This window comes from Athalia rosae, chromosome 7 (genome assembly GCF_917208135.1).
Source record: "Athalia rosae chromosome 7, iyAthRosa1.1, whole genome shotgun sequence".
NCBI lineage: Eukaryota > Metazoa > Arthropoda > Insecta > Hymenoptera > Athaliidae > Athalia > Athalia rosae.
Genome location: NC_064032.1, coordinates 12861694 through 12886846, shown reverse-complemented (window position 1 = coordinate 12886846; position 25153 = coordinate 12861694). Strand labels below are relative to the sequence as shown.

The window sequence follows — 25153 nt, the reverse complement described above, 5'->3', positions numbered from 1 at the left end:
GTATACATTTATAGAATAATACATGGTTAGATTCTCGACAAATTAGACGATAGTACAGTGTAATAAAAATTTTGCAATATATACCTCGCTCCGCGTTAATTAATTTCAGGAGTAGAGTATAATTATTGTTAGTGTTCGCCACGGACTCGGTGGTTATTTTTTTTCTTTTTCTAGTTTTTCTTACGTCTACGTAGGAACACGTATGTTTGTATAAAGCAACACCTAACACACGTAGCTTTGTACTATTCAGAAAAACTTGCGCACGTAACTGCAAATTGTTACGAAATGTACTATACATATCATAAATACCAATTATGTGTAATATATATTTATATTTACATGAATTCAATTTATGGTTTAAATATAGTTACCTAATTGAAATCCAAAATCGAACGAAAGTAAATTTCAATTCAATTCGCTCCATTTTTTCACTGATTTTTCAAAGAAAAACTCGACACGATTTCGCCGTTGCGAATGTAAAATTTTTGTACAACAGCAAATTTTACGACGTATCTGAAAATTGCACTTGTGCGTATTAGGTCGTAATGTACTGCACATTATACGCGAATTGGTATTTAACGGATTTATAATTGACGCGTTTATTTCGAGTATTGTTCCCGTTATACACATCGAAATACGTGATATTTGGAAGCGAATTTTACGCGAACATTTTATACTCAAATTTCCTGTTATTCATTTTCACAGAGAAACGAATGGGAAAACCGTTTTTTTTTATCGTAAAAGCCGGGGTGAAAAAATTGCCCACATTTTTGTCGATGCTCCTCTTTCTTCGGAACGAATTAATTATTTCGTCGATATCAAAGTCTTGGTGTTGAAAATTCAGTTTTTCAATGACGATATTAATTAATGAAATGAAAAAAAAAATAAATGTAGGTATATATTCGTAACGAATTAACCGTTGTCAAAGATAACCGTGAACACCCGGTTCTTTTTCGGTTTTTCTCGTCATCCATATTATTATTTATTTATTTATTTATTTTTTTTGCAGATCTCTCACACCCACACGACAATAACGGTTTTTCAGTACAAATACGAGTTTCATCGCGAGAAAAAGATAACGTCAAAAACACATGTGGGCTTGTACCGAAAACCGATAAGCGAAAGATCGTTTTTTTGTCTTCAGATTTTGTTCGTTCGAACAATATGACGAAGTTTTTTTTTTTTTCTACCTTCCGCAGAAACTGTGGGATAAAGATGATTTTTTTTTTTTCTTTCGAATCGTGTGACTCAGTTCGTGTCCCGTAACCCGTATAATGATAATAATCCTACCGCGCTTGGCAATGATTGAAAAAATTTGATGCCAGTCGTTTTTTTTTTTTTTTTTTTGCTTCCATTTTTAAAAGAACGCTTTTGCATCATCTTCCGCAACACATGCGGGATCGGGTCGCGCATAGCGCGCCATTTCCGCGTACGAAACGCGACGCGGAGCGCGTTTGCGGCTCTCCGTTCTTGTCAGGTGCGAGAAGAAATGGTACGAAAATAAGAGGAGAGATGAAAATAAAAGAGTAGTGGTGAAAAGGGGAGTAAAGGGAAGAGAGAGGTGTCGCGCGGTGGGGGCGTCGGTACCTCCGGAGGTGGGAAGGCCTCGGAACGAAATTGTCGGCATGGTGGGGAGGTCATGAAGGCCCCGAGTAGGGGCCTGTCCGAACCATGCAAGGCCCCTCACAGTAAGGGCCCACAGGCCATCCAGTTCGCTTCTTCGGTACTTTTGGAAATTTTCGTCGGATTTCGCCTGTCGCGAGGAAGTGGGTAGCAGAAGTAAAAATAAAACTAGAACGACAATAACAAAACAAAGGAGAAGAAAAACAAGAAGAAGAAGAAGAAGAAGAAGAAGACGAAGAAGAAGAAGAAGCAGAAGAAGAAGAAGAGATAAGAAAAAGGAATGAGAAGACGAAAGAGTACATGAACGGATGAATAAATAATCGAATGAATAAATTGTTTAATTAATGAAGAAAAATTAATGAGAGCAATGCTTTCGTGTACAACGTTCAATTATTGGATATTTGAAAGAAATAATTGCTGTACGTGTTTCAGTTTTGAGAAATTAAGAAACTACTTTTATTTTCATCTTTCAATTAATCGTCGATCGAACGATCCACAGTGATTGATTGTTATCGTTGATTCGAAAAAATTTTTTTTATTTTTTTTCGAAATTCAATTCTTGGCCGCGTAACAACTGAACAGTGGGAATGATTTTTCGTGATCACAAATGACAAGCGTTGCTGTTGTTGTTACGAGTACAGAAGAAAAAGAAAATGATTGAATAAATTGCTAAGGAAATAAAGGGATCACCGAATAAAAGAAATCCGAAAGAACGTTACAATTTTCACTCGTGATTAATAATTGTGTACGTGGCTGTTGTAATGTATACATATAAATTTCATTCTTTTTGAGTTTTCATTGTTATTTTTGAATGTTGTTATTGTTGTTGTTGTTGTTTAAAATCGCAAAGAAGAGAGATACGCACGGGAGTAATTTCGGAGGAAGAATAAACTGGGTTTGAAACGGTGCGTTATTCATTGGTGATGATTTTTCGAGATTGTGAGAATTTAGAGGAGAGCTAATTACCACGAAAAATTGAATGCCCAGGAGAGAATAAAACCATCATTTTTCGAAAAAATTGAAATTTCAAAGCATACGTCGGATAACCGCCACTTGGAAGAGGAGTGTACTGTATGTGCAAGGTGCAACGGGAAATTTCACATATTTCGGTTGAAAAAGCAAGTTTTAACGGTGGACCCAATTTTAGTGGACATTAACAACTGACGGACTAATAAACATTCACGGACGGTACGTGATAAAAGATTAATAATATTTAATTGTTGTTTTTGTTGTTGTTGTTTGTTATTGCGAAATATTGAAACGGCTCATAATTCGAATACACCTAAACGAAATAAGATTTCAATAAATTTCGTGCAAGTTGGAATGTGCAAGTTGACGAAACACCAACAATATCTTGATATTATTCGGTGATCAGTGCTAAAACATAGAAAGGAAAAAAAAAAAAGTAGTGCGTTAACGTGAACCACTGGATAGATATAATATAAGAAGACCTGAAGGCTCATCATACAAATCCACTCTGGATACCACGCTGCTTATATGTAAGTACATGTACACATTTTTTCGTTCGATCCCCCTTTCTTCAAACTTTTTTTTTTTTATTTTTTATTTTTTTTGCCACCCATTTTCATTCCAGCAGCTAAAGGAAACATATACCATGGTTCTTTGACATTTGCTAATCGAAATTGGCATCAGGTATTCCAGGGGCCTACTGACTGACTGACTGACTGACTGACTGACTGAATGACGAACGGACTGACGGAGGCTGTCGGCAATCGTCGATTTCTGGTGTATAACGTAGGCATTTGTATATCTATATACATCTAGCGGTGAAAATTTCTCCTTTCCTCTTCGTCGTCGTCGTCGTCGTCGTAGTAGTAGTCGTCGTCGCGTGGTGAACCAAACCGATGTGCGAACGATCGTTGCGTTTCAATTTAAATCGATTCCGAACTTTTCTAGCATATCAATATTCTTCTATCGGACCTTCGAAAGAATTCAGGCAAACCTCCTCATCGTCATCGATAGTATCAAAAATTTCGATTCCCCGAACCTGATCGAAGAGAACCTCACCGATATCGCCGCACGTCCGATTCCAGAATTTCGGTGTTGCGAAAATTCTGCGGTGTTTGTTTGTTTGTTTTTTTTATTTTTTTTTCTCTTTATTCGGGGATCCGACCCGGACGGTTTCCTTCGTACCGTATCCCCTGTGCACGTCCCAGATCCTCGGGATCGCGATCGTCGTCGTGGTCGTCGTCGTCTTAATGGTTGCCTGTAAAAGTCGATCGCGTCTGCCGCGATAGGTAAACTTCATCTTTTCTAGCCTGTTGCCGTTCGCATTATTCGTGTACAGGAGGTATGTATAAAACATCGATCCCCGTCCGTCCGTCCGTCAGCGCGGTGGTGGTAACCAGCCCACGGACACGCTACGCGCATACGGCAACGTGCACCTCTGGTACGGTACAAGAGATATGCCCGCGGAACACACATCGGAGAGGAAAGGCCACCGACCGAGCCACAGCCGCGCCGTGAATAAAGCAGTGGGCAATACACGGCGAGAGATAGACAAGGACAAAAGCGGGGAGCACGCGGAGGGGATCGACTTCGAGAGTAGGTCAGTGTACCACATCGTTTGCAGAGGTCTTCCGCGACTCGCGGCGTCTCTCACGAGGTGGTATCCGTACGACTCGGAGCGCGCGCGCGCGCGCGCGGTTCCGCAAATATTTTACGCCTTACACCGCCGCGTCTTCGTCGTCGTCGGTGCGTTTTCTTCGGAAGGAAGGGGAAGAAAAGGACCGAAGCGAATATTCGAGGGGGATGGAGGGGTGGGGATGGGGGGGGGGGAATTAGTCCCGGAACTTCCGCCCACATTCGGAGATAGTAATACACAGCGACACTGTGAACGGAATGTACCGCTGTGTATTCGCTCGTATTTAAGTAGTCAATGATCGCGGGGGGGGGGGGCAAACGCGAACGGATCCCCATTGTCTTTGTAATACCTCACCGTGACCTAGAACTCTGGGTAGTAAGTGTACGTTGTATATGTATTCGTGAATATATGATCACGTATATCGTGCACATGGACGCGATTCGTATTCGCGGTGGCGCGGCGAGGAACAGAATCGCGCTCGCCAGCGTATAGAGAGATACGGGAGAAAAAAAATGGATTCTCCGACAGATTTTTGCATCACTCCTCATGTCGAAAACCTCGCAGTGTATCAATTAGGGTACCCAGGACAAGGTCAGCAGACGGATACAGATGAATATAAGAACGGCGATCGAGACGCGAGATGCGTTGTATACCGGTTCGCTGTACAGTTAGACGATTCACGCCCCCGCGATGCAAAAATTGGCGGGAGGGGGCCATTGTTAGCACGAATTAGATCGCAATCGATCATCGTCCGTATAGCGAATTCGATCTTTGGTCCAATTTTTCCGGCACACCGAAGATTCCGTTCAGCGGACGTAGCGGACGTTCGTTTATTCGCATTTATTTATCAAATACGTTGGACGTTTATCGAATCGTCGGGCATCTCGACCCGAAAAATAATGTTGAACGAAAGCGTAGCTCCCAATCGAAAAAATTTGCAAGGGAACACCTAATCGCGTTCTATTGTACCGTAAATATCGTTGGACGGCGCGAATCGCTGGAGAGACGCGGGGATACGGTCCAAGTAGTAGAAGTCAGTCACTGGTCGGACGCGCGTAACGCGCCCGGTGGGGGAGACACGAACGCCCGCATAAGCGACGTCGAGAGCCACGTTACGGCCGATCGTACGACGTCCTGCTCCCCTTCGTTAGACGCGATTGAGAGTAAAAAAATTTTTTTTTTTCTTTTCTTTCTTTCCTCGCAATCTCGCGGGCGTGAAACGATAATTTAAAGAAAACGAAGAAAGAAGGGAAAAAAAAAAAAAAATTCGTCTCTCCCGCGAGAAAGTATCCGTATCTTCGAAATTCGTATGGGAAATGGGTATGGGTATGTGCAGAAATTTTGCGCGCACCTTTCTACCTCCACGTTAACGAGCCGATCTCCTCTTTTAACGTAATCCGTGCTGGATATACGTCAACCTGCACTCCGAATACCACTATATATACAGGTTCAGATAAAGCCCTCATTTTTCGAACAACAATTTATCGTATGTAGGTAAATATTTTCACGTATACGCGAACGGATGATGTATGTATAGGCTTACGGGACGTTAATATTTAATGACGGTATAAATTCTGAGATACGCGCATTTGCTGAATTTACACGACGATGTTACCGTGTGTACTATACGCGTTTCCGTCTTTCGTTAGAATTTCAACTGAGATTTCAATTTCGGTTGTGCCCCAAATTTTTTACGTCGAGTTATCGGAATCGCGCGGATTCACGAGGTTAGTCAGCTAATCGACGAACAGTAATAATATCCCGGCGCCGTTAGCGAGCAATTTCTTTTTTTTCTTTTTTTTTCTCTTTCCCCTCAAAAACCGGCGCGATGTACCCGCGGACACGTCATAATTACGGTTTTGATCACGCGGCGGATCACGGTCACGCGGATGCAGCGATAACGTCGTTATAGTTCGGTTATACGTTGTCGTTCGGCGGATAAAAGCTTGCCTCTGTGCGTATCGATAAAAACTCGGGTAGTCAAAATCGAAATAAAACTCGAACGAATAACGACGACGGACGTTACAGCGATGGACGTCGGTGGCGATCGTGTTCGGAATGTGGGTCGTCTTAGGGTTCGCACGCGCCATTTTCGCGTTGAAAAGGAAAGCGATCTTACGCGTGCGGATAGCAAAATCCTCGGTGTGTATATATATAGGTGTAGGTTTAGGCCTCTCCGTCAACGGGTTAACGGTGCTCCGTCCTACTTCGGACAACCCCCCCCCCCAACCAGTAACTCCTCGTACCCGTATTATGTACCTATGTATATACATTGAACACCGATTCAACACCGGCGAGTGTATTTTGAACGCACACACGAATTTTCACGATGCACTCGTAGCTCACCGCAAAGTGTAGCGGTAATGTGTATAGTACCTACCTGTACACAATACGTACTTACTTACGTACGTACGTCGGATTTATCGACGTTGCTATGGGTGGACACGGCCGACCACCGTATGATGTCTACGTTATTTAGATCGGCTAAAATCGCGCCTACTTTGATTCAGATATCAAAGATTCATCGGTTAGTTTTCGTCGATAATTTCCTTCCGCGGTCCTCTTCGTGTTCAATGTTTTTTTTTTTTTTTTTTTTCCCCACAATCGCTCTGGATTCTTCATTTTTTTCGCGAAGGTACATCCCGCGTGCCCCGTTTATTCGCGGATATCCTATTTTTTTTCGCGATTAACAAGTACAATACACGATACGCGCCAAACAGTTTCGGGAATACCTGACAGGGTCAGCGACGACAGGTATATACGAAAAATCAATCCGATCGATCTACATACGTGGTGTGGTGTTTCTTTAATTTTTTTCTTCTTTTCTTTACTTTTTTTTTTCTTTCATTCGATTCGCTCGCTCTTTTGCGTTTATTTTTCGGTATCGGATGATAGTCTCCTCTACCTAACGTTCACCGCGTCGAAACGGACACGTAACACGAGTGGTAGTGGTAACACAAAAACGTGTGCACACACGCGCGCGCCTATGGTCACCGAATTTGCCCGGGTTGGATACCCAGTGATCTCATTGACAAGTAGCCCACCATTGTCGTAGGCCCGAAATGTGGGCCCCGGTCCGTGGGACGGTGAGAAAAATTTTTCGAATGCTTTACGCGACGGCGACGCCGGAGATGCTTCCGCGCCATTGGATAACGGTACCGAGCGCGTCACGGCTCGACGACCCCTTCCACGTACGTCCCGTAGGTTCACAAACGCAGAGGTGTATGGGTAGGTAGGTAGGTAGGTGGAGGTGGTTAGGTGTTGGTGTACGGGTCGGTATAGCAGCATCGAGAAAGATGGAATGAGAGGAAAAAAACAAAAAAAGAAAAAAGAAAAAGAGGAAAGAAAGAAAGATAAAAGGAGGGGGAATCGAGGGAGAGAAAGAGATGGGATCGAGGGAGAGAAAGAGTGAGAGTAAGAGAGAGAAAGAACGGTAGAAGGGGAGAGGTAGAGATGGGCCTGATTTGCATGACGTCGCGTACTCCGGACACGCGGATGCGTGCACCACGTTGACCTCGTTCGATCTTCAAAATTGCCGTGTGTGTATTCACGTATGTATGTATGTATGTATCATACGTACACACAATTTGTATTTCCGCAAGGGAGTAATGGTGTTGGCGAAGCAGACGTCGTCGTCGTCCTCGCACACTTTGGAAATTAGAACGCGAGAATTTAGGTGGTTTTTTTTTTTTTTTTTTTTTTTTTCTATTCATTTATTTATTTATTTTTTCGTTTCTTCCTCCACGAAGAAAGGAAATCTGAATTACGTACAAGCGAATAAAGAGTAGACGAAATATTTCGGCGCTTCGGATTCGACGGATTCGGATACAGTTGAAATTGTACTTGCGATTTTATTTCATTTTTTTTTTTTTTTTTTTTTTTTCGGCGGAATCGGTAAAAAATAAAAAAGAAATTACGAGACTACGGTACGGCGGTGGTGTACACGGGTATAATGAAATTCGTGAAAAGGGTCCTCGAGCAAAACAATTTGGTTGGTGAAGCGACGCGAGGTACCCGTCCGTGGCTGGCTGGTGTGCCACTGACCTAGTTAGCAGGAGCAAGTCTTTCTTCTTCTTCTTCTTCTTCTTCTTCTTCTCCGAGAGAGAGAGAGAGAGGAGTGGTGGATGTCATGGTAAATGGTGGTTCTGTAGTGGTCGCGTTCTCTTGCAGATGCGAAGGTAGTGGTGACCGATCGACGCCTCCTCAACTTACCAGACGGCGATACCGGCTGTGGGCTCGTTTATACTCGTTCACCGTGTATTCGTACCCGTAGGGTCTTTCCTCACGGACGCCTATTCAAGCCAAAGTCAAAGTCAAAGTCAAAGTCAAAGTCAAAGTCAGAGACAGAGTCAGAGTCGCGGCCCCTGCACGGCGACGATATTAATTATCGGAGCGACGATCGTCGGCGAGGTAGCGTTCGTCGTTATTATTAAATTTTGTCGTTTCAGGTCCTCGCGGGGCCGTTGGAGGCTGCAGCACCCCCGGCAGTAGAGTGGATCCCTGGTGGAGCCCTGGTCCCTATTTTCCCCCAGGCCCCGCCCGCGTCGACGAGGGGCCCAGGTCGACCTCATCAGCGACCTCGATTCTCAATTACGGGAGTCCCGCGGCCCCTGCAACAACAACAACAACCCCGAATTCACCAGCCCCCTCGTACTCGCCGTCGACGTCGACACCCTGCACTCATCACGTTGGGGGCGTTTCGTCGAATTGCAGTACATCGAGGAACGTTGTATCGCCGTTGGACGTTGGAACGACTTCGACGATCGGTTGCCACGTGAGGCATCAGCAGCATCATCAGCATCAGCAAAACGACTCGGATGATCAGAGGGATACAAACGTTCCGGTAGTGTCGTCCGGATATCACCACGTTCCCGTAGCGACGGTGCAGCAGAATAATTCGTTGGCTGCACTGTTGGCGAATACGTCGAACTCGTCGGCAAATACGGGACTTCATCAGCACGGTACGTCGTCGTCGTCGTCGTCGTTATCGCCGCAACCACGTGACACAATTTCGACGACACAGAGCAACATTTTATGCTCGTTATTGACTTCGTCGAGCGGTCATCACGACTTTCAAGGGAGCAACGTCGCCGAGGCGACGTCTCCTGATTCGTTGCACGGCATACTCTCATCTCTCAACGTTAGAATCAAGTCCGAGGAAGCACCCGATTGCTTACCCGGGCATCGTTCGGGGTCGACCGAAGGCGGGGGCTCTTGTAATTCCGTCAGAGATTTCAATAATTCACTTTTAAGCTCTCTGTTATCAACGTCGAAAGTCTCGACGTCCGCGATATCGAGCAACAGCGACGTCTGCACCTCGAACAATACGAATTCCGCCACGGTGAAGTCGGAGTATTCGGGTATAAACGACGAGAGAACGAATTGCGCGTCGGCCGTCAAGGTCGAATACTGTTGCGACGTATTGGAAGACCAAGAAGAAAATTTGACGGCCACATCGCCGTACAACGTTATCACGACATCGCAAAATCGATTGGCCAACAGATCGAGATCCGGACATCAGTCGTCGGGGGTTCATTTGTCCAAGGAAGACCTGAGGAGAATCTTACAATCGACGAATTCGCGCTGCGACGATTCCCCGTTGTCGGAATCGGATCTCATAAACGACATGAAGTACGAGACGCAACAGGCCGGTCCTCCGGGAGCTCCGCCGCATCTCAGCGGACCGAATTCGGGCGTCGAACAATCCCACCACCCCGGACAGGGCAACAACATCGTGGTCGGCGGTTCGCCGGCGGAGGTCGTCGGTGTGGACAGTCTGCTGTTGTCGGCGTGGGGCGCGACCGGTACGGATTTTTTGGAATCCGCTGACGTCAAGCAAACGGCGGCCGGTCTCCAGGACGCCTTGGACTCGTACCTGCTCGGCTCGTCGGTCGGCGTGGCCTCCCAATCGCTGGCCGAATTGAAACCGTTGCCACCGTTCACCGGGTACACCGGACACCTGAGCATCAACGGGATACCGGGTCACCACTATCACGCGATAGCGTCCTCCCAGAGACCGGGGCTGCAGTCGTCCTCGCCTACGCCGTCCTCGAATCAGGAGTATTACGAGTCGCCGGTAGTCTCGTCGAGTACGCCGTGTCCCCAGGGCAATCCGAAGCAGCAGCTCCCCCAATCCACGCAGCAGGAGGATTACGACATCGAGGACATCGCGGCGATCATCGGCTCGGCGATAGCCGACACCACCGTGCCCGGGGGAGGGAACGGTCCGGGTTCCGAAAACGATCCGAACGCCTCGCGGGACACCTGGATCGACTTGGACTGGATAGACGCCGCGTGTTCGCCGAAAACGCAACAGCAACAGCAACAACAAGACGCGAACAACGCGTCGCCGAGTCCGTTCTCGCAGATATACGGGAACGCGAACGCCGCCAATTCGTCGTCGCAAAGCCAAAACCAACACAGCGGATCCACGTTGCACAGTATTCTGACCCAACAGAATTACGCGCCGCTTCTACACGCGAGACTTCAAGCTGGCAACAGTTTGGGCAATTCGACGTCGTGCGGCGAAACGCCGTCGTCCACCAGTCCCTATCCCCCCGTCAGTCCTCCGGGAAGGGTGTCCACCTCCTGCAGTCCCGATCATCTCCTTCATTCCTCGTTCGCGGCACCCACGTTACCGAGGAAAAGATGCAGACCGCCGACGGGGTCGCAGAATTCGTCTAAAAAAAATCCTTCCACCACCACGGGGCTGCCTTACGGCACGGAATCCGGTCTCATAGGTGGTAAAGAAAAACCGGTGCACAGGTGTTCCATTTGTAACAGAGGATTTCTCAATAAAAGTAATATCAAAGTACATCTGAGAACGCATACAGGCGAGAAACCTTTCAGATGCGAAGTTTGCGGTAAAGCGTTCAGGCAGAAGGCCCACTTGATAAAACACCAACAGATACACAAACGGATCGGTAGAGATTAGAAGAGAAAAACAACAACTGATCACTCCTTTCGTTTTCCAATTCTTTTTTCTTGTTTCTTCGTGAAAATAACGAAACGAAAATTGTGAAAGAAATTACGAAAACTTTAACTATCGAACGTCGCAAGGATCGCGTATGAAATACAATAGAAAAAAGGATGACGTACTCGTTCTTTTTCAGTGATCTATCATTGATAACGATAGTTTTCAAGGCACATTTGAATCGTAGGCACGATTGCGTCGAGTTCGATGATCAGTCGGAGGTACGGAGAATGTCAGGGAAATAAAATCATCAATCACCCGTATAATCTAACATCTGCAAAAACGATGTGTGCATTCGAAATTCCGTCGACATATATTCTACGCAAAGTCAACACCGACGAATATCCGGAATGTAAAAATGAGGTGAGAAAAAACCACGATCAATCTGCATTATATCTATAATGACGATAATGATTATGATAGCGATGACGGCTCGACGTGAAAGTCCAATGAGAAGAAATAAAAATCTTATAAAAAATAATAATAATAAAACGACAAAATGGCGAACGAATTGATCTACGTGATGTCTGTAGGTAGGTAAATTTAAGTGAGATCAATTCCTGCTCGACTGCTGCGGAAAGATCCGAACGAATCGCGGTTTTATTAGCCAATGAGACGAGGTATGAAGCCTTGTGGCTATAGAGTTCCGGTTCGATGTATATTAAATATAAAAAGTGAAATTTTTCTTTTTTTTCTCTTTTACTTTTTATTACTGTATACATGCTGCAAACGTTCAATATAACTGTCAGAGAAATTGGAGGAAAAAAAATGGAAAGAAAAATCGTTCGGCGATATCAAAAACGCCAGGCGCGACGTTATGGAAATGATTTTTTTTCTCTTTGTAGTGAGTATACGGTACATTGTGCGCGCAATGTCAAAAGAATCGATTAATCAATTGATTCGCGAGTAAAATGAAAGAGTAAAGGAAACGTAAAAGTATTTCGAAAAATGAATTGCAATTGAATAAAAACGGAAATTAAAAAAAGGATTTTCTCCTTGTGCAGACAGGAACTGCCACTAATAAGATAATTATCATTCGAGTGTAAATATTGAAAGAAAGATGATAATTAAAAAAGAAGTATATATTTATATATATCACATACAGATAGATCTATCGGTAGTATTTATATTGATTATTGTAATTATTTTATCCTTTATGTTAATTTGATATTAATCGTTTCGTTATTTATGTTTTCTTTTTTCGATACCGTTATAGTAATTGTTATTATTAATATTATTACTACTCTATTAACTATTTTTTACTATTATTCTGCTGTACGCTGTCCATGCTGTGTTTGTTAATAATGAGTTTCTTATAATTATTTTTTTTTTCTTTTTCTTCAAATCTTTTTATTTATTCCGCTACTGTACCTTTGTCTTTTTATTTTATATTTAATCTTAATTTAACTTTTCTTTTTATTGTAAAAAAAAAAAAAAAAAAAACCCTACAAAAACCAACAACAACATAAAACACACGTAAAAAAAATCAAACCAACGAAATATGAAACACATACGCGCACACAACGATCATAGTCTCTTAACCGCAACAACAACAAAAATAACAATAATAGTAATTGTTATTATTTTGTCAATTGCCCCCCTCCCCAAGTATATAAAATAAATATATATATAAAATAGTGGATTATAATTTAAAAATAAGTTACAAATTTTTATCTTCAGATAGGGCCGACATTGATACGGGTTTTTAAGGTAATAAATTACACGTATGAATAATAGTGATAATTGCAAAAAGAAAAACACAACAGCATCATTTTTAAATAATCAAATTGAAATTAACAGATTATTTTATTTCTTTTCTTCATTCGCATTGATTACAAAGTCCGCGTTGAATTCCGAATTAAAAATTTTGAAAATTTAAATTTCTCTAGCAGCAGTGTTCGATTGATTGGATTCTTTTTCATTCGTTCTTTAACATCATCGATATTATTATTATTACTATGACTATTGTTATTATTGTTATAATACTACGAGTTGTTATCGTACTTGAAATCCCTAAATACAACTCGTCGAAAACGTATGTGAATATTTCACATTTTGATTGCTTTACATATACCTATGGATACCTATACATATATATATATATACAGTGTGTACGTGCTGCAGTGGTCGGTGATTGCAATTTGTAAAATAAAATTAGATAACTATACATATTTAAATAGAATATAAATATTTATAAAAATTACGAATTAGAAAGAACAAAAAAAAAACAAACCTGTTATTCTATAAATGATAAAAAAAAAATACAAACAAATGGCTGTCCGTTTCTTTTCTTTTTTTGTTCTGTATTTTAATTATGCTCATTATCTCTCTATTTCTCTGACTCTCCCTTTTATCTTTTTGATTTTCGATAAAATCCTTTACCCTCCCTTCTTTTCTTCTCGTTTTCTGCGATCTATATTTCCAACTTTACGTTTTGTATATAATATGTATGTACACATTATTTTTAACGCAAATTAACATTATCAGTAGTATCATTATTTATTGTATTTTCATTATCATTTTCGTCCGTCCGTTCGTTCGTTTTTTTTTTATTTCTCTCATCAACCCCCTGTTTTCATACCTGTCGTACCAAACGTGTGTATGAATTTTACAGGGCGATTCTGTCGAAAGTGGTCGCGATCAACGGGGATGCTTCGAAATATTCGTATTTCTCGTTTCACGAGCCAGCCCGAGCTCCGCTTGAGTCGTCGTAGCCACGGGCGTAGGCAACTTGTTTTGATGTACGACCCTCAAGGTGACGCCTCATAACAAAGCGTCTACGCTGCTGGCTACGCCGACCCCAGTGGAGCTCGGGTTCGTTCGTAGAACGAGAGATAAGAATATTTCGAAGCATACGTTGATCGCGACCACTTCCAACAGAAACGTACGATACATCTATATGTGTTTTTAAGTTCCTCACCGTTCTCTCGCAGGGCGTATCGAAGGCGTAAGTTTTTTTTCTGACAATATTACGTGGTTATCTCTTTGCGACTGTAATTTTTTTTATTCTTTCAATAATTTTAATCGATTTTCGTCCCCATCTCTCTCTCTCTCTCTCAATTTTCACAATTAACAGCGCACCCTGAAATGCGATTGCAACGAATTAAAGTAAAAAAAAAAAAAAAAGAAAAAAAGAAAGGAAAACACTCGCGGTGCGTGTAACATAATTAACGGATTTTTGTAATAACGATATTAAAAAAAGGGGCAATATATGTACGTAAAAAATATATATTCATGACAATGTCTGGGATACGTGTAAATATTATATCATAAATATAAATACGGTGTGCCCGCAGATCTCAGTTCCCAAAAAAAAAAAAAAAATTTCTATTCCTTTTTGATTATCTCAATCTTATCGCGATTAATAACGGATATTTGTGGCTGAAGAAAACCTACGTAAGAACAAAAAATTGGAATGAAAAAAGGAAAAAGATAATAATGAACATTTTTGTTTCAATAATTAATCTAATTGTTCAGAGCTGAATTTTTATTCAACGTTCGTTTTTCGAACTGATGAACGTCACCTGTAATATTTAATTTACATATCAGTAGATAGATATCGTGAAAACAAGTGGAATAATTATTCATATTCTCTGAGTACAAAAAAAAAAAAAAAAGAAAAAAATTTGCGAAGAAAGAAAAAGAAAAGGAAAAGAAAGAAAGAAATGTTAGACATTATATTTCAGCAGAATGGCGACTATTACTCGGTACCTAGCGTAGCTGGCTACGCAATATTATTGTTATACATTGTTAACGAAATTAATTATTTATTATTTAAGGAAAACTTGGAGAGGAATAAGAAAAAAAAAATGAAATAAAAATAACGTAAAAAAAAAGAAATAAACAATACTAAACAATATAAAATGGAAGAAATACTTTGATGATTAATTAAAAATGATAAATGAACAGAAATCTCAAACTATATCTAACGAGCTATTATCATTTAATTTTTAATTAGCATTGATGTTGTTGTTGTTGTTAATATTATATCATTATTATTTTTATTATTAGTGTCAATCGCGTGTTATGTATATATTTATTCGGATATTCAATACGAGGGGTACATTAGAAAAAAGAAACTTGGCAATTCCTTTTTTTCCTTTTTTGGTTTTTATTTTCTGTTGTATATTTCGAAAGGAAAGGAAGACGATTGCAGTATTGTATTTAAACTAATTTTTAAATATATATTATATACTATAAAATATGTAGTAAATATATATAGTAATAATAATATAGTATGTGCCGAATTATCGGCTATAAATATTAATAGAATAATTACGTGAAAAGTGATTATAAGTTTTTTTGAATGAAAAAGAAAAAAAAAATCAAAAAAAAAAAAATCCGTTGATCATAGCTGTTTTTATTTTTACTTCTTTTATAGATCACTACCGCGATCGATCACCTATACATTCGAAGTATATAGGTATAAGTAATAGTAGTTATTATTCGATTATGTTTAACGGTGTTTTTTTTTATCACACCTTGATTATCATCATCATTGATATCAGTGTTATTTGATATAATTATCATTCATTGATTTTGCAGGGTAATTTTTTGTTTTCAAATCTAAAATTTGTGACTAATACGTAAACGAGAAAGAGCAAAAGAAATCGTATAGGGACTTCTTTTTTCTTCGTCTTCTTCCGCTTCCTCTCTTCTTTTACTGCAGATGATTGGTTTTCGTTTTTTCGAATCACTGCAACTTGAGAAAATTTTAAATCTATCATTCGGTAAAAGAAAAAAAAAAAATACGCTCACGTACAATTATGTGTATGCGTAAAATTGTAACTGCGACTGTGAAACTCCGGTGATTGCTGATGCCACGGATGCTGCGGGACTATTTCATAGACTCACCAGTGTGTTTCGAGTTTAACAGTTAGAGGCTAAACATCTTCAGGACTCGCTCGACACTGGAGTACGTGTACGTAACATAAATATGTACATATATATATATATTCCACACACACACACATTATATATATATGCATTTATTTATGTGTTCGTTACTGTACGTACCGACTACATAGTTACTAACTCACTACCTACCAACCTACCTACCTTCTTCCACAGCCTCACGATGACCTACATTTTTGGACCTGCTAGGACCGAACCACCACATCGACGACGATGATGCATATGGATATACGTACGAGTACATCGACGATGTGTACGACGAAACCCACATATGTGTACGTATTATTTTATGTACACATAGGTATACCTCTATGTAATATACATAATGCACGTATATGCGGTGTACCTCATGATCGTCCAACGTCCAACGATGGATCGGGCCCCGAAGAATTTTGGACTTGAATTTTTTCAAGAACCGAAAAACCAAAAAAAAAAGAAAAGAAATTGATAGAAAACGAAGTGACGATTGCGCGAGAGTTCAGATGAAATATTGTGCGGAATGAAATTTTCGAAAATTTCCGCAATAGATAGAATCTAATGGAAGAGCCGCAGATTCTGTTCAGCGATGCGATCGGTATGATATTAGGAAGCATTAGTTTTTGCCTGTTTCGATTATTTATTCAATGTTTTTTGCCGATCGCCGAACAACCTCGTAGCGATCGAGCGATACATTTTACACATAAATTTGTTTCTCTATATGTACCATAAAATTATAATCACGATCACGACGACGACGATCGTTTAATTTCGACTTCTCTTTTCGGGTTAAGAACTTTTTGGAGAAAGGTCATACGTTGTTGTACATGTATACGTGTTGGCGTACATTACACGACGCGTGAATATGGTTCGCCAAAATATACGCGCTTTATACCGACCGTAAAAAGTCGCGATTTTAGACGCGTGTGCACGTAGCGCATGTTAGCATCTACAGCTACGCAAGTTACGAGCTACCTGCAACTTTATACACACCACCTTCGGCACAAATAGTTTTAACCATCCTATACCATTTTAAAGAAAGTCTTTCCACCGAGCGACGAAGTGCGCCGATATCTATAGTTTCAACCAGTTTCGTGCCAGGCAGCGCAACGCTGTTCCACTTAGACGGCACACTTCTTTCGTACTCGGTGCAGCGGTACAGGATCTTGTTGCTGTTGCTGTTGCTGCCGCTGTTTTAGTTATTGCCGTCGTTGTTGCTCGTCGCAATAAAACTTTTGCAAATCTTCTTCTTCTTCTTCTTTTTTTTCTTTTTCTTTTTCTTTTTCTTTTTCTACCGGTCACACCCGGTTTGTTTCCGTACGCCGCGTGTACGTGTATACCTACACCACGAGGTACCTATACATCGAGATTCCGCTGCACTAACTCTCATCGGAAGAAAGATGAAAAAAAAAAGACCTCGTACCGAGAGGCGACGGGGTGGTGGGGGGGGGGAAAGGGTACAATGAGGGGGGAATTAACAGCTCACTTACTTGCTCATTTACTTCTGGTAAATAGTTATGTACAGTATGCGTGCACCTTACTTTACTTCGATACCTCGTGCACACACACACACACCTGTCCGCCTCATACATACGTGCGATAATCGATTTTTTGAATAAAAAGAATGACCGAAACGAGGAAACGAAAATAACGAAGAGAGACGAAACAAGAAGAACTAGAAACTTGACGGTACATCGCTCATTACCGGAGATTATTTTGCTTTTTTTTTTTGTTGGTTTTCTTCTCCTTTACGAACAAGAGGCAAAATATTCGTCATCCGGTTCGTTGAATGATTTTTTTTTTGTCTCCTCCGATCTCATCCGATAAGTCGATAGATTTTTAGTCGTGGCGAAATAAAAAGTATGGGAGGAATCGGGATGGATTTGAGTCCGGCTGATTTTGTATTGAAAAAAAAAAAATTTGATGGCCACTAAATATGAGCGTCGCGTTCGCGTTGATTCCTCGTCGTGTTTCGGGTGGATGGGTATCTTAAATCAAAATTGCGGTAGCCCCTTCCCTGCCACTTCCCCCCCCCCCCCCCCGTCATCCTTGATTCCTTCCCCCTTTCCCTTTCCCTTCCGGATGGTGTTTAAAAAAAAAATAAATATATATATATGCAGGAACCAGGCCAACTCGAAATTTGACACACTTTAGATTCTCATATATTCGGATGAAACTCCAAAGGCGAACGTGCAGAACGCAGATGCACACAATTACTGTTCCGCTGTATACATATACACAACTTCACGAAATGAGTGTACGGTATGTGTTTGTGATATGGAAAAAAATGAAATATATGAATATCGAGTTTAAAAAACTAAACTGTACCCGATACACGCATATCCGTGCAACGGAATTGTATTTTTTTTTTATTTTATTTATTCATTTTTCTTCGACGATGAGCAGAGAAGGGAAAGGTAACGAGAATCGAGAAATGAAATAGAAATTTTTGAAAAATCTATCGATTTTCTTCTTCACGGATAACTTTGTCGTACAGTATAAATTCGGTAATCGATTGCACGTTATTTGAAAAATTTAACAATTAGTCAAATTTTGTTAATGATAGATTATGGTTCGTACCGTACATATAGGGTATACACTTATGCGTGTATATTTATATACCATCTATGATAAGATAACGAAATAATTTCTCTGCACCGTTCACATTTCAAATTCCTTATAAGAAATCGAAATTATATGTATATACGTGTGTTCTCTTCTCTTTTCAAGGATATATACTTGTGTATACGTACCTACACCCAAATTTACGATATCCTGTTATAACGGTTTCAAATTTCTGCAGTTTCGACATATACCGTGTATATTCCTTTTACTACAGATGGTATGACCGAACACGTATCGTTGTACAGTAGCGGAAAACCATAGGAAAAGAAAAAAAAATACATGGATAAATATTGATTCGATGAATCAACGAGCAAAAATCGAAAAAACAATCGTCGTGCAGCTCTCGAAATCGTCGACCCTTCGATATTCATATTTCTGCCCAAATCCGCAAAAAACGGTTCGTGAAATTATGACAAAATCGCTGTATTGGAATCATATGAAATAATCGAATCAATCGTTCATTTTCACATGCGCGCTGAGAGGCAGTTTTAATTTTAATTTTTTTTTTTTTCTCTTTTACTTTTTATTTACCGTCTTCTGCAAATATGTTGCAGAAGAATGAATAATCATAAATTTGCTCGTAACAATTATGAAGAAGATGATAATGATAAAAGAAAAAAAAAAAAAACACGAACACAAATAAAAAAAAATCACTCTTCATTCCCGTGGTAAAGTTCCCACCGACATGCGGTGTATGTACATACGTGCAACAAGTACACGAAATACGTCATACGTGAACATGATGTAATTGACGGTATTATTTTGAAAAAATTTTACCAATTTTTGATTCGAAAAAACCGTTTATAATCATGAATTTATAACGCGATTAGCGCATAGTCGCAGTCGTGGAAATTAGAATCCAGACCTTATGCAGTTTTATGAATACCTCATCGCATATTTGTGTACGGGCATTGTATGAGGGAACAGTTAAGAATTCACTGCACGTGTTATAGATATGGTATACATGTGTACGCATGAGTATATAAAAGTATTAAAGCGGCTCAGTTGTCAAGTTGCCTTAGGTTTTATCAGATGTACTATTTTATGAAGAAAATCCTAATTACCATTGTCTCTATACCGCGATCGAATTCTAATACCTTCGTGAAATGCAAATTATATACCGTGTAACGTACACTGTGGGACAATAGTTGACGGTGTGTGAGTACCTTGTGTGTTAAAATATAAATGTATCTAGATACGCGCGCAAGCATGTATCAAAAACTCCGTTTTCTAATTATTCTGTTTTACCAATACAACGTGTGACCGACGAACAACAGTCGATGCAATTTCTTCGATTATTTCGTCTACGTTGATTGATTAGAATTTCCTTTACATTTTCTTTTACAAAAAATTTGAATCTTTCCGAAAAACGAGAGAGAAAGAAAAATCATTTCATCAATGAACGTATTTATCGGTGTTTTTTTTTTTTTTTTTTTTTTGTTCTTTCTTTTCCTTCACGACCTGATGAAAAAAAAACTTTTGTGCAGTTCATAATTAGCGCGCATAGGTGTCCATGGTACACGTGTGCACGGTACACACACACACATGTGTGTGTCCGGTGAAGTTTGAACTCGTGACATTAAATAGTGGGTCATTTCGTGACATTTGGTGATACGTATCGTACATGTACGTAAACGATACGCGTACGTGTGCATTTCTTTGGCTACCGCAAACGGATGGTTTTGTACGTATCGTCGCAAAATTTTTGATAATTTCCATATCGTCGAAAATTTATCATCCCCCGCAAGCTCGGTCGATCCCAGACGGCAGCGCGACCGCGAGTTTTTGATCCGCGATAAATTGTGTGTGAAAAAAAAGGAAAAAAAAAAAAATGATGAGCGACGTTCGAAAATAGAAAATAGAGGGAACGCGTAACGAACGCCGAGCATTTCGATTCGAGGTGTTGCAGAGTAGTAGCGGGCAATTCGAAAAGCGGCGAACGGGGCCTACCCATGTCGATGACGATGCCGATGCGGACGTACAGTACAGTACGGTATGGAGGAAAGAGGAAGGCAACCGGGTAACGCCAGGCGGTTGGAAGTCTCGTGGTCGTAGGACCTTGTTTCATGACCCACATAGAGCAAGGCCGTTAACACTGCACACAAGTATAAACGTGCTACGGAGCTACACGGGCCTCGTATTACCCCCGTACGCAACACGTATAGTTTCGTCGTCGTCGTTGTGGTGTCGTCTAGCTGAAAAGATGCCCGCCAGCTGGTATCGAACCAATGCCCATAAGTCCTTTTCCAATCGTATGAAATATTAATTGAGAAGTAAAAAAGAACGTTTTCGTTGAAGCGCGCGACCGTTCGTCTTGAATGGAAATTAATTCAACGCAACGTTCTCGCGCACTGGGGAAAATTGTAACAACCGATCGTTCGTGAATTCTCTAAATCCACCTGAAACCGGAAACGCGATTTTCGAAATGGTTTTTTTTTTTTTTTTATCCGCACCAGATGACGGAATGAGAAATATCGAGCGAAAATTCTTGTGCTTCGTTTTTCTAACTTCCGTTGCTTCCGATTCATATTTGATTTTGGAAATATATTTTCGCTGTTCTTGGGGGCGTGGATTTTTCGATTCACGGTGTAAAAAGAAGTTTCGATTACGGTGGAGTTTTCAAAGCGATAATCGATTACGATCACGCATAACCGTGTGTACGTTCGAAATTACAGTAGCGCCATTTCGACAACGTTCTCGTCTGCGAGCTACTTTCGTTACACGAATTGCAAAAAAGCAAAAAAACAAAACCAAAAAAGAAAGAAAGAAAAGTAAAAAGAAAAAAGACCTATGCCACGATCAAGAACACGAAGAATAAATTTCGGAGCATGTACACCTACATCTGTTAAATCTGTCCGCCGAATTAGGATCGATCGTTACACTCGCCAGATATAATGATCTCGATAAAAAGAGAAAAGAAGCCAAAGATTGTCGAAAGAATAAAAAGCAGCCGAACAAAGAACGAGAAAGGACAAAGCCCGAGCGTAATAAGGATCGATGTGAATCGTGAGGGGTGAGAAGACACCGCGCGCTCCGAGGGGTTCCCGGATTAGCAAATTTTTATTCCCTCACCACCGGCGTTCATCTATTTTTTTCCTTTACTCAAAAGTGGTCGGACACGATTCTTTGGATTTTTATTTTTAAATGTACCACAAAAGATCGGCGCACGATCGGAGACCGCGGCGATGGTGTCCGTGGCGGCCCTGTCACGTACTCTCCGGGTGCCTTAGTAGGCCACGCACACGTGACAATGTCCACGTGTACGCGCCGCAGAGTGTAAGGGTATACGTACGATACGGATACGATACTATACGGAACAGTCACGACATTATTATCGTGTACGCGCCGCACACACGGTAATATTACGGACGTCGCCGCGCATATCCTCGACCACGAATATCCACGGACATTTGTACGTGAACTTAAGCGTGCGCGCGTTCTTTTTAACAGGTACGTACGTCCGTACGGTCGAAGGAGACGAAGACCCCGCGACGCCTTGATCTTGACTCCCCCCCTCCCTGAGTTCTGTTTATCTTGCTCACGTTGCGAGGTAAAGTTGAGTACGAGCAGAGAGAAGTAAATTAAATTAAAAGGCGAAGTGAAGTAAGCTCGGATTAGGTAAGGTATCGCCTCGTTCTATCTTATTCTCGAGTACGAACTTGATCGTATTTACGCGAAGTTATGATTAGTCGGTTCTCGGATGCATGGCGAACGTTGCGCGACTTATGATTTGTTCTGAAGAAAAAAAAAAAATTTTCAATGTTTTTAAAAATGAAAAAAACCGACAACGATTGCAGACCAATTGCGGGTACGCGCGTGATCCCGTTGTAATCGAATTTGCGTTATTGAAAAATAGACAAATTTTGGAGAAAAACGAACAGAGAGATATTGCAGAAAAGAATTGTAGGATAAAATAGATTTGGAATCTTTTATTTTATTCGGCATGCTGCACACGAGTTTCCTATTACGAAACATTTTACATAATTGCTATTGTTTAAATAAAAATATATATATATATACATAACTCATTGTTGTAATTAGCATATACATATATATACCTACATTTCGCGATGACACATGTATTACAATCATTGATTTGCATAGCGTAATATTTACATGATCGGTTGTTTTTTTGTTTTTTTTTTTGTATTCTCTTCTTTAATATTTTTTTTTCATTCCCTGTCTCTTTCCATTGATTATTGATTTGGTCCCTCCGATTTTTCATTCGTTGGATCTTTTCAAACGTACATCAAATACAAAAGGTGAAAAGTAGACGGTGTAAAATATTCATGCTCTCCCTATCAGTTTATTTTTTTATCGCCTTCGATTTTGAAATTTCCTCGCAAGTTATCATTGAGGGATGAAAATTCATTTGAATTTCAATGAGCTCTCTCTCAACGGATAATTGCCCGAGAGGTCGGATGATGAACGCGAAATATTGAAATTTTCGACAAATTTCAAACAAAAAAATGGCGACCGCGGTTCGCGGATTATTGTTACTGCTGCTATCTGTAATAAATTTTATAAACTACGTCGAAGCTACACGAATTTGTTATAAAATCTTTTTATCGACGGTCGGGAAATCGTGGATAGAAGAATTAAATTTTTCTGAATGAATATTTTCGATTTTAATTTATTTATTTATTTATTCTTTTTTTCCCTCATACGAATCGAAAATAATGTTCTCTGCGCTAACGAGGACCAGTAAAACAGAAATGTGAAGTATTGACAGTTTGAGAAAAGCGAAATAAAAATTTCATTATCAAATAGATCGATTTCACTGCTACAATATTTTGCGAATTGATATCATTTCAACAATGTATAAGAAATGCTCTCGCGTGACTTGGACAATTCGAAGAGTATTGATCGACCTGAATATGCGGAAACGATGGTCTCCATACGATTCGCATTACATGTGGATAGGTAGGAAGAACGAAATCGTTGCACAGTTTCGTGGAAATAAACGTTTTCCGCATTACGAGCTTTTCATTTCCACGTTCTTTTGATTATTTTTTTTCTCACAAAACGCTAGAAAATTTTACTTTCTGTTTCCAAAAATCACAAGAATACTGAGACTGTCGCCTACGATTTTAAAGCCAGAAATCGATCGTAGTTTTTTTTCTTTCTCTAGTATTCCTGTGTACGTTTTAGCACAGGAATTCTAATGCCAAAATTGGTCTATCGATTCGATCGATCGGGTTGAGGCGAATCTTTTAATTTTTGGAGCAGGTAACTCGAGACATCTCGATTGGATGTGTAGTCGTAGCGAGTTCGGAGATGATTTAATTGAATTTTTTTTTTTCTCTCCAATTCTTTCGCCGTCTCACATTTCGCGTACGAGGTGCAAAAAGAAACAACGGTGCGAGGCGATGTTTATAATATTTCATATGAATAATATTTGCGCAGTATCACGACAAATTGATACACATACATGCGCGTGTATGTAACAGCGTGTTAAATCAATGTCTACCAGTTTTTCTTACTATTGAAATATCGTTCGTCTTATTTCCCGTGTAATAATAGCGTAACTCTGCTCGTATATGTATACAATTTGCCAGAAAATTCTATATATATAAGAACCAATATTGCATTATCTCACTTATTCGCTCACTTATTCGCGCGCGTCCAATAATGCAATAATGATTTTGACCTTTGATTTTTCTATAGCGTGGTATCCGCAATAATATACCTACGTCGATATTACCTATCTTACTATAAATAAACGGCATAAACTTACCGTTTATAAACATTGCACGTAACGTGCCACACACGTACGTTTGTACATAGGTGTGTGAATAAACCTGCAGCTGAATTAGAGAAATGATGAACAAATCACATTAGCATGATAATTAATTGATAAGGGAAAGCAAAGTGAGCGAAATTTGAAAACTTTTGTTTCATTTCTTTTTTATTTTTCACTATCATATATATATACAATATATATATATATATATATATATATATATATTTCTGTGTATATGTAGTACATATTGTTTGTATATCTCTCCATACACATCTTTATCGTAATAATAATTATTACATAATACATAATGGTTATAGTTAAATATCATTCAAATTTTTATATATGTGCAAACATCATGTACAGAGATATATGCATTTTTTTTTATGCACGTATACTTTGCACTTCAACAATATCTACATTTACATGTAAAATCATTTCTTCTCGCGATACGTTATCGTTATTATCATTAATATTATTATAACCAATTAACATTATTAGTCAATATCATCATCGTCAATTTTATACCAATATTACCATTATCTTACAACAAGTAATACGTTGAACTATAATCTTCACTGACAATTGTAACAACATCAATAATTAATAATGGTAGTGACAATGATAATGACAATTATAATAGATGATAATAATAATAACGACAATCGTAGTAACAATATTCTCGCGAATATGGTAC

At 40.0% G+C, this 25153-nt stretch overlaps 1 protein-coding gene across 1 annotated transcript; it reads left to right on the top strand.

The window, feature by feature from the left end:
* The first annotated feature begins 1666 nt into the window (after positions 1 to 1666).
* Positions 1667 to 12286, top strand: LOC105687927 (ichor). The gene is made up of 2 exons (XM_048659174.1): positions 1667 to 3122; positions 8677 to 12286. Exon 2 carries the CDS (start codon positions 9855 to 9857, stop codon positions 11160 to 11162), a length of 1308 nt encoding a protein of 435 aa, XP_048515131.1. The 5' UTR covers positions 1667 to 3122; positions 8677 to 9854; the 3' UTR covers positions 11163 to 12286.
* Positions 12287 to 25153: the final 12867 nt, after the last annotated feature.